General features: G+C 35.5%; 1 protein-coding gene across 1 annotated transcript in view; it reads left to right on the top strand.

The window, feature by feature from the left end:
- LOC145988012 (uncharacterized) overlaps window positions 1-11,102 on the top strand; it is a 241,992-nt gene extending 230,890 nt beyond the window's left edge. Inside the window, exons 5-6 of the mRNA XM_083122849.1 lie at window positions 6,519-6,650; window positions 7,699-11,102. Coding sequence (XP_082978975.1) covers window positions 6,519-6,650; window positions 7,699-7,834 — 268 coding nt within the window. The 3' untranslated portion in view covers window positions 7,835-11,102. The remainder of the gene's footprint in view (window positions 1-6,518; window positions 6,651-7,698) is intronic.
- The last annotated feature ends 442 nt before the right edge of the window (window positions 11,103-11,544 follow it).

Raw genomic sequence — 11,544 nt, forward strand, 5'->3', positions numbered from 1 at the left:
TTACATGTAATCTTCTGACTTTCAATTTTTGTTTGCAATCTGTTTATTGATTTTTAGAATTCATCGTATTTCAAATTATAAATTCTACAATTATTTTGTATTTTGTCTTTTGAGTTGTAGAATTCTTCACGTTTCAATCCTGGCTCTTAGAATCTTTGCAGTTTATTTCTAATTTGTGGATTTATATCAGTTTTGCCATGGTTTGTACTGCATCCTATGAATTTATAATCAATTGTAAATAGTGGAATTCTGGGATCGCTGTTTCAAGAACCAAGTGTCTGTTGAAACCTAAGTACATACGGTAACTTTTAAAGTAATCCAAGTTTGAAGGTTTTATTAAAAAGTGACATTGCTGTACTTAGCTTAAAATATTGCTAGTGATGGCATCGAGACAAAACGACACTTGGCAGTGTCTCTGTCTCGTCTCTGATTGCAAATACCTGTCCCGATGGTATGTAGTATGAACAACACGTTAGAACATAAATTTTCACAGCGGATTCACAAACAACTTTTCTTAATAGTGTTTTTCTGTTTGACGCCCGTTTTGACGCTACTCTCTTCAGAAGCAGGATTTTATCCTGAATATGGATGCGACCACTTTGCAATGACTACAAACAAAATTTTCTATAAATGCTCAGTTAAAAGTCTTATGTGTAGGCTATGTCTGAAGCAGTAGCTTACGCAGGATTTCATCAAGGGGGGTATTTCTAAAACTTTCTCGAAATTCACATTACCATTGTTTTATTATACTTTAAATAAATACTAATAATTAATTAATAATACTTATAATTAATTAGTTAAATTACTACTAATAATACTACTAATACCACTACTAATATGAAGTAGTCGAGATCTACATAAATATAGTATTTATGAAAGCAATAGAACGGAATTACTTTCTAGTCATTCGATTTTTAACAAATTCTAGGAAGCATTTTTTTTTCTTTGTTACGAAATAATTGTCTAGTCAACGAGGTGAGACATTTTAAGTGTGAAGAATATCCATAAAAGCAAGAAAATATATTTAAATATATTGAAATATTCAAAGTATGGAACTCATCCAAGAAGCTGCAGTGGTCTGATCGGTAGGGCGTCTGACAACCACGCGGGAGACCCGGGTTCGATTCCCGGAATTTGAATTTTTCCGACTTTGTCTAATTCACATCTGGATTGTCTCGCTGTTCTTACCAACAGAGAATTTTTAAATAGTTATGCTTATTGTCGTTTGAATTCAGAAATTCAAACGTGCCGCGTCGTGGTAAACAATGGGAAGACGAACTGGTGACTATTCTTTTCTGCCTAGCCTTTGTCTATACATTAGCAGCTTACAACGAACCAAGAACTTTCTTTAGTTAATGCTCATTGTTCAAACAAAAAGATATATGTTCATTGAACATTCTTGCAGCTGAGATACAAAACAACTTTTTTTCTCTTTTAAATCATAGTTATCCTCATTTTATTTTCAAGGCATTCGCTCATAAAGACACGTGTGCTTGGAATGCTGTGCTTTTTCCGTGCTGCATGTAAATAATATTTCAAACTATAATAATAATAATTATTATTATAGTAGTAGTATTGTCTCAGATCTTTGACTGTGATAAATTGGCTATTTTAATTTTCTTCCACAGCATATTTCATAACATTTCAAAAGCTCAAGGGGGTTTCCGTAACCTCCCCCCTTGCGTACACCTTTGGTTTGAAGAAACAGCAAAAGTAAATTTGGTACAGGCAAATGTCTCGATATCATAACAAATTTAGTTCTCGTCTTGTCCTAATTTCCTGTGGATTGGGATAATAATCGCTTTCTGAATTACTCTTCCTATTTATATTCCGTAAAGCTCTGTTGGGAAATAATGCTAGGGGGTTATATGTTACAACTTCACCCACGAACATAGACGTGTTTATCTATAATCTCGCACCGTGCACAGCCGCTGTGTACCGTTATGCAACACATGGTACTTACTCCTCTGTCATCACACGTGAACACCCTCGCTGCATATTAAATCTACTGAATTGGATTTTCTCATTCACCTCGCACGAGTACCTCTTTACACCTCGTCTTTACTCTCTTCTGCTTTGTTTATCTACTCTATTTTAATTCCTTCGTTTTCTTCTCAACGGCATTCCTCAATGGCCTTCGGATCTTCAGTTGAAAGAGGCCGAGAGCCTCGTGTGTGGAACATATTCACACGCACGATTCCATGAAACATGAATACAACACACCCATGCAGTAAGAATAACTGTACACACTGCTATTGTCTATGAAGTCTAAGTTTTTCCGCTTCGAGAGATCGTAGCTGCGATACGAGGTGTCAAACAGAAATACTTTATTTAAAGAAAGTTGTTGGCCTTAATGACCTCTATACGTTGCAGAGGTTTGTTTTTGTACTGTTGTTGTTTTGCGTCGCTTTTTTTCAACTTGTGCCTAATCGCGACGATGTATGTGACTGATGATACGATGAATGGACACTCCAATGCCCACGGCGGGATTTGAATCCGGGAACTTAGGTGGCGAGAACGAAGGTCGACAACTTGACGCTCTCTGGCCACCGAGGCCTCTGTTGTGAAAGCTTGTTTTCTTGTGTGGTGACATACTGTGTTTAGTTGTTCTTATGTTTATGTGGGTGTCACATATTATATAGTATATAATGATTTTCTTCTGGAAAGAAGGTTCCAGTACAATTCAAGTTGGTTTTTCTTATGTTGGTTTGTTATTGTGTTCATAAGAAATACTCAGAATAGTGTCCCATGTCCATAAATGATCGTGCATCCGTGTAGTTACACACGCACGCATTTCCTTCGTGAAAATAAAAAAGTTTACTTTAATTTCACGAATGAGAAGATCCCAGTTCCGTTGCGAACCGCCAGAAAGAAGAAAAGAAAAAGAGAATGAAAGATAAAACTTTGTGTGCCGGCCCCCGTAGCGGAGTGGTTAACACATCGCGCTACGATTCCAGAGGTCCCGGGTTCGAATCCTGGCTTGGGCATGGATGTTTGTGAGTGTCCATGCATCAATTTCATCATGTCATCACTCATCCCCATCTTCCCAAAATAAAACTGTGTGTGTGTGTGTGTGTGTGTGTGTGTGTGTGTGTGCGCGCGCATAATCTCATATTGATTTCATTTCTGTTATTTTTCATCTCCTTCCCCTCACTTTTTGCTAAGCGGGAGGATGAAGATGAGTGGTGATATGATGAAATTGATGAAGGGACACTCAATAAAGAACAGCCATGCTCAGGCCGGGATTCAAACTCGGGATCCATGGAGTCGTAGCGCACTGTGCTAACCATTACACCACGAAGTTCGCCTCTCTCATATACGAGATAAGTATGTAAGTTTGTGTGTGTGTGTGTGTGTGTGTGTGTGAGAGAGAGAGAGAGAGAGAGAGAGAGAGAGAGAGAGAGAGAGAGATCAAAGTCATCTCCGTGACCAAACACGTTGAGTGTTTGAGGGCACAGCATCTCGCCACCGTGGTCCCACGTTCGAGTCCCGTCGTGGTCATGGGCGTTCCTTTGTGAGTGTTCCTATACCGCGATTAGCTTAAATAATAAGTATATTGACAAAAAAACATGACAAATATAAAATGCGTAATAGAGAACGAAACCTGCCAAGTCTTGTCTCGTTTGACACAATCCTTAACCTCCACATTCAGCGGAGTCGAAGTGCGTAGGCTGCATCTTGTAAAACAGACAAACAAATCACTTGCATCCATGAAGAAGTTGTTGCTAATTGTTTCCTTGACGTTGCACAACACGTTAATGTGATGGAGAAATTCTTGACAGGCGACGTTGTTGGAGAAACATGGCGAGAATTAAATCTGTAGCAGGAAAAGAAACAAAAAAGTGAGGTTGTCTTTTAGAACTAGCAGCGTTGTAATGCAGTACCTACCGCATCCGTCCTCTTTCGGTGGCTAGAGAGAAACTAATTTACACCGTGCATGATAAATGAACAGCCCCGCCTACTGTAGAAACGGGAAGTTAATGGAAACCTAATTTTCCTTCCACGTGCTCGACTTATGTTAGGTGTTTTTTTTTTTTCCAAGTGTAAGTCGTTTCTCTTTCGAGTCTACAAGTTAGAAGATGCAATGGTAAGTTGTCTCGTTTATCCTGTGTGCCGGATTTCGTTATCTGAACCTCCATTATTTTTTCAATTCGAGCTTAAAAATCTGAGCCTTTGCTGCCCAAGATTTCATTTTAGGGTCTTGTTGCTGGAGGTTTTATTTTAGGTTTTGTTGCTAGAGGTTTTATTTTAGATTTTGTTGCTAGAGATTTCAATTTAGGGTCTTGTTACTAGAGATTTCATTTTGGGATGTCTTTTGCTAGAGATTTCAATTTAGGGTCTTGTTGCCAGAGGTTTTATTTTAGGTCTTGTTGCCAGAGATTTGATTTTGGGACTTTGTTGCTAGAGATTTCATTTTAGGGTTTTGTTGATAGAGATTTCATTTTAGGGTTTTGTTGATAGAGATTTCATTTTAGGGTTTTGTTGATAGAGATTTCATTTTAGGGTTTTGTTGGTAGAGATATCATTTTAGGATTTTGTTGCTAGAGATATCATTTTAGGGTTTTGTTGATAGATATCATTTTAGGATTTTGTTGATAGAGATTTCATTTTAGGGTTTTGTTGGTAGAGATTTCATTTTACGGTTTTTTTTATAGAGATATCATTTTAGGTTTTTTTTGATAGAGATATCATTTTAGGGTTTTGTTGATAGAGATATCATTTTAGGGTTTTGTTGATAGAGATATCATTTTAGGGTTTTGTTGATAGAGATTTCATTTTAGGGTTTTGTTGGTAGAGATTTCATTTTAGGGTTTTGTTGGTAGAGATTTCATTTTAGGGTTTTGTTGGTAGAGATTTCATTTTAGGGTTTTGTTGGTAGAGATTTCATTTTAGGGTTTTGTTGGTAGAGATTTCATTTTAGGGTTTTGTTGGTAGAGATTTCATTTTAGGGTTTTGTTGGTAGAGATTTCATTTTAGGTTTTTTTTGATAGAGATATCATTTTAGGGTTTTTTTGATAGAGATATCATTTTAGGGTTTTGTTGGTAGAGATATCATTTTAGGGTTTTGTTGATAGAGATATCATTTTAGGGTTTTGTTGATAGAGATTTCATTTTAGGGTTTTGTTGGTAGAGATTTCATTTTAGGGTTTTGTTGGTAGAGATTTCATTTTAGGGTTTTGTTGGTAGAGATTTCATTTTAGGGTTTTGTTGGTAGAGATTTCATTTTAGGGTTTTGTTGGTAGAGATTTCATTTTAGGGTTTTGTTGGTAGAGATTTCATTTTAGGGTTTTGTTGGTAGAGATTTCATTTTAGGGTTTTGTTGGTAGAGATTTCATTTTAGGGTTTTGTTGGTAGAGATTTCATTTTAGGGTTTTGTTGGTAGAGATTTCATTTTAGGGTTTTGTTGATAGAGATATCATTTTAATGTCTTGTTGGTAGGGATTTCATTTTAGGGTTTTGCTAGATATTTTATTTTAGGGTTTTGCTGTTCGTGGTTTTAGTTTAGGGTTTTGCTGCTCGTGAGCTTAGTTTAGGGTTTTGCTGCTCGTGATTTTAGTTTAGGGTTTTGCTGCTCGATTTTGGATCCTAGTGTTTTTGCTACAAGAGATTCAATTCCTGAGTTTTTGCTGCTTGAGTTTGGAGTCTAAAGGTGGGCTATTTTTGCTATTAAAATTAGAAGTCTAGAATATTTGGGCGTGGAAAACTCTACCTATCAAATCATGATGAGGTTTCCAAGGTTTTTGATTAGCATTTTATTTTACCTATATGTAGTGAAATATGAAAGCTTTAATGAAATTCTTGATGACTTGTTAAATGGAAATAATTGAAACACAAACGTCATCATCGTTAAACGTTTGATTCGGGATATTTTAATGTGCCAATATATACTACAATGATGACCGACATATGTAAACTAAGCATTACAGAAAATAATACTTTTCTGAACATATTAGTAGGTTAATTTCAGTGATATCTTTTGTCAATAATCTCTGATTTCAAGTATCTAAATTAAAAAGTTTAAAAATTGTCATGTATATGTCATCTAGGGAATTAATTGCAACATAAATAAAACTAACCCTCTCTGTAGGAAAAAATGTGAGGAATGATGTTATGAAGAGTCCACCACTGCCCGATCTGCAAGTTCGCCGCCGTCTTGAAGAAATTGAAAAAAATAAAATAATAATAATATCTTACTACGCGTTTCACTCAGAAAGTGAAGATAACCAATTTGAAAGAGCATAATATTTGCTGATAATTGTTAGTTGTCATTTCATGCATTTATCATCATTTATCGAATTAGAGAACTTCAATTATTTGTTTCAATTTTTAGAGATAAGGAATTGCTGTGATTCGTGTACACTCATATTTATATTCCGAGGTTTCATGGTAGGGAACGAACCAAGTAAGTAGCATGTTTTCTGTACAAGTATTGACGCTACTAGGCCTGTATCCCAGTCATGAAATCTTACCCTGCATTGCTAGATTTTATTAATGACTTATGTCTTTCTTCCATTCAGCTGCCGCTGTCCGGGTTTCTACTCTGTCCGACACCTTGCGGACACTTCCTGCGACTGCGATTGCTTCGACAAGGACAGAGCCTGCATTCGACTCAAGAGAGGCAAAGACTACTTCTCCCTCCAGGATAGGCTGTAAGTACATTTCAAATATATTTGTCTAATGTTACGTACTTTAAAGGTGAAAAAAACAGTCGTTAGTGCGCTCAGAAATTTTGGAAGTATTCTGTGATCTCAAAAGACGGATAAGGCTTATTTTTGTCTAATTAGTCAGTAATGTTTCTACTATCTTTTCATATATTCTTAGTTTTTCGTTTTATGCGGGAGGGGCATAGCCTCATTGGCCCTCTCTGGGCACAGTGTCAAGTGATTAAATATCGCTCAGAAAGTTCTGAAGTAACACTAAGTATGTAGTAAGGAATTCGTTACATTTGATGCATGAATTTACCTATTTGATTATCATTATTGCTACAGCAATAGATACAACAAACTAAGACATATTTATTTGCAATAAATAATTTAAATTGTAATTTTTCATGCACATATATTAGTCTGACCGATAGAATCAAATCTTGGGGAAGCAAGTAATGAAGATGTATCGAAAGGCCTTAATCTGTGGTTAACACTGTAGACTATCTGGAGCAGTGTGGAATTCTGTGCAGATTACATTCTAAATTTTAAAATTCGTTCATTTTTTACTTCCTGTGTATACAATTATTTATAGACCCACTTTGTTTTCCGAATCATCAAAATATTTAATTTTTCTTCCGGATTGTCGAAATATTTAATTTTTCTTCCGAATTGTCGAAATATTTCGCTTTATTTTCCGAATTGTTGGAATGTTTTTAAAATGGACGTTTTGGGTCAGTTGGTTAGAGCATTGGATTCACTTGTTCGTCCTAGGTTCGATCCTTAGCCTCAACAAAAATTAATTTATTCACCTGAAGCAGAAGGGGTGTTCTCTTGAAATGTAGTGATATAATAAATAAAAGTGGAATAGCACTATACAATGAGCAATGCCCAATTAACATTGCCTACTAACTTTAATTCCCAAAATGGTGCAGTCCAACTCGGGTAAAGTCGATCTTTTTAATTTCCCATGATGAAATTCGCAGTATCATATTATGTATTTATCTCCTATGTTACCTTTCAGTGTATAATCCTTACTTGTCCTCCATTTTAGATGCATACAGAGCGAGCGATGTCAGATCCCAACGTGCGAGTTTGGTTCGTACATTCGCCGGAATGGACGCTGCACTCGGAAGAGGGAAAAATTCGCGGCGTGGCAACGTTACGTCATGGACGACGATGCCCTGTAACCTTTAGACTGAATTGCCCTCATCATCTGAAGAGGACCGCCATTGTCCTACTCATTCATCCGTCACAGGTATTCAATGGATATTTATGTCTCCAAGATGGATCTATTTCGATCCGTGTTTCCTGTTGGATGTTGTAGTTGTCAACGTTTTGGACACAGCAAAAGCACGTGCAACTGCGGCACATGCCATGTGTTTTTAAAGACTGCCTTTTATCTAGTGCTTTTTTCTTTAAATGTTGTACCAGTTTTGCAAGAAAAGACTTCAAGAATTACCAGATGACCTACTTGGGAGTCGAAGGTAGAACTGGCTGAGCAAATGCCACTGAAGACATTAGTGTTGTGTGGATAAAGCAGTGCAATTTTGTGGTTCGATTAACTGAACTTCAGTATTAGTTTTCTCTGATTTAAGCTGGATGTTCGTCAGTAGTGTACTGGTGGAGAAAGGACATGTCTGAACATATTTTGTTATTTACTGATTCGACTGGTTTCAGCGTTCCTTTTTTTCCTGTCTTGGTTTTGAAGGAATAGTTTTGTCCTGTCACATACCATTACGAATCAAGCACATTTGTGCTCCTATATACCTCATTCGGACACAGTGACAGGGAAAGTCAACCTTTTAAAGATAAACACTGCAAGGTCCTGGTGAGTTATCTACAAGAGTTGCAGGAGGAAGGTCAATCGAATTTAGGAAGTTCGTCACCTCAATGTCTAGAGGGTGGTTTACAACGTGGATGTGTGTTAATTTAAGCTTTGTTTACCATGTTTGATAAGAAAGATGGCCTACATTGTTAGAAATGTATGCCCATGGTGAAAGTTGTTTTATATCATGATCAGTGAAAATTGTCCTAGCCATATCGTGTCGAACTTCTGAGTGTTGGTCTTTGGTTCATTCACCAACGATTTGAATCTTCTTCGTGTTTACCTCTTTCCATATACTTGAATATGATGTGAAGACTCTCTAACACTCTACAATTAGAAGTTTTTAAAGATACATAGTCATGTGGAAGCATGCAAGTCGGTAATTTCTTTTGTGGGTCTTTTTCACGAAATCAAATAATTAGAATGTTCTTCGCATTGCCATTTTTCGATAACATTTATTGTTTTAAATGTTTGTAACACCAGTTTTAGGAATTGAAACACTTACTGTATGATCCCTTTGATATAATGTTTTTATGAAGTAGCTACTGCAGTGAAATTCTCATCTTTGATATGAAAACTCTATGTAATCTTCCAGTTTCTGAGTAGAATTTTGAAAGAGAGGTGAAATACAACTTATTAGTATACTATCTGTTTGTGATGAACAGTGTACTTAATAACAAGGTGTCAAATCTCAAGATAGAAGTATTTATACTTCTGGTTCCTGTGTTTGCCATTGCTAAATTATATTACCAAAGTGACTTGATGAATATGAGGATGTGTTTGAAGCTAACTATGGATTTACATGTGTCTGAACGCTCATATAGAAATGCAAATTTCATTATTTTATGATGCAAACAAGAATGTTAGCCCTCTATCTTGGCTTACTTATAAAATTGTTCAATTACCTTTATAGCAAAAGGGTATTTTTAATACTCTCAATGCCATTTGTTGATATAGAGAAAGTGAATCTTCAAGTTTCTTACTTACTAGAGGGATATGCAGTTATAACTGCAAGTTACCATGAAACTACAGTAATAAAATATTGGATATTATTAACCGTTCATTTTGTTATGGATAGTAGACCTTTACTCTTGATATTGTTCCATTTCTATATATTTACGCCTTATTCCCTCACGCAAGGAGTTTGATTAGTGAAGATGCATTGGAGAAGAGCTCAGTCCTTGCAATTAATGATATTGTATCTGATTTTAAAACCTTATCATTGTTTATACACTTTTATGGCTTAATTTCTTCTAATGTAGAGTTATTAAATTATCTTGAATTGTCTGTGCAAGACGAAATGCAAATTTCTTTAGAAATAAGGCAAAAGGCCGGCAATATATTTTTCTTGAAATTGATTAACTTTCATTAACTCTTCACATAGAGATGCTTTAATGTATAATTTAACCTCAGAATTTTCAGATGGTTTTTACACATAAATGCAATTTAGTCTTGAGTAAAACCACATTCGTGTCTAACATTATGTAGCAAATAGATTTTTGTTTGGAAATGTTACAAGTTATGACAAGACAGTGTTTTTTAAACAGAAATTGAATTTAACTCTTGTGTCTGTATAATATCCGATAAGTTGGTTTACTATGCTTTTGCCATGTGGAGAGATTTAAGTGGTGTTTCATTCGAGACTTTCATATTCATATCTCTTGAATTAATGCTGCTCAAATTCTTGTAAAAATATAATACCAAGATTTTAAATCCATCACAAAGTGTTCAATATAGTGTGTGGTGCGTGTGTATGTGTGTCTAATGTGCTTCTAAAAACAAACCATAACGAATACAGATACTGAACAACAATACGTGCAACAATAGAGGACATACTGCTTGATACTGCTTGATTTCAATCTATTACCACAACTTGCAATGAGTAATATAATCTTATGAAGGTTTTTACCACATTTGTTGTACTTTTTTAAGAACTAGATATGTGCTAGTCGCGTGTGGTAGATCTGCTGAGTATGTACGTGATGTAGATGATTGTGATTCTTATGAAATCTGATAATTGCGTATGTATTTCTTCGATTGTAACATTAAAACTTGAATCGCTATGCTTGTAGTTCAGTGTGCATGAAGGTGTTTTCAAGAGATGTGGTTTCGTCTACAGAAACTACTAATTAATGTCTGTCTATTAACAACTTAACTCTAGGTGAAACCTCTGCAGAAAGTGCTTTCTGTCGAATCTTGTAGATTTTTTTATAAACCCATAAAGTGCCAGTGTGTATGTATGCAGGCTTAAAAGTGAAAATTTGTACAGAACTGATACAAATAAATACAGAAAAGAAATTCACTTTCTCTGTTTATTGGAATATGTTGTAGACATGAATGTGTAATGTACACGAAAATGATTTACAAATACTGCTCTGGCTGTAAACGTGGCGCTAGTGTTGCATATTTAAAATACTTGGATTGATATAGTTCCCATATTCTCCGACGGCGTAGAGATCGGGTCCCTACATGGTATTTTGACTATTTTTTACGTTCCTTGTGGAACTTTTCAGGTAATTTTATAGGTGAGAATGGATGATGAATTATAATGTAGATGAAAAATGAAATTCAATTAACAATCAAAAAATTACGCCAGAAAAAAATCGTGAGGGCTGAGAATATTTTCACCGTGCATTTATATGTAACTTACTCGTATATCATAACATACAATACAAAAATGCATATTTGAGCTAAAAGGGCATGTATTTATCTAGTTTTCATCTAGCGGTCTTGTTGGCTGGTAGAATGACTGCTACAACTTAAACCTTTAAACGTTCAACGAAATCTATAGCATAGCCAATAACGCTCTCGCCTTGTAATTATGTAAGGACCTTCGTTCGTTGGATTAACAAATATCCATTTACTAACATATATTTCCTTGGCATTTGTTTTTAAACTGTTGTTTAAACACTGTATAAAACCAATAAAATATGTTCTAAGCATGATTTAAGAGACATGATTTTTGACATCTGTCACTTTTTAATACTTTTTTTATCGTCTAATACGGGCTTATAGCCCCTCCTAAACCCCAAAGTTACGCCACCACCTTCACGTGTTACTTAGTTTCTCTCT

The sequence above is a fragment of the Lepisma saccharinum genome, chromosome 5 (assembly GCF_977018435.1).
Source record: "Lepisma saccharinum chromosome 5, izLepSacc3.1, whole genome shotgun sequence".
NCBI classification, from domain to species: Eukaryota; Metazoa; Arthropoda; class Insecta; order Zygentoma; family Lepismatidae; genus Lepisma; species Lepisma saccharinum.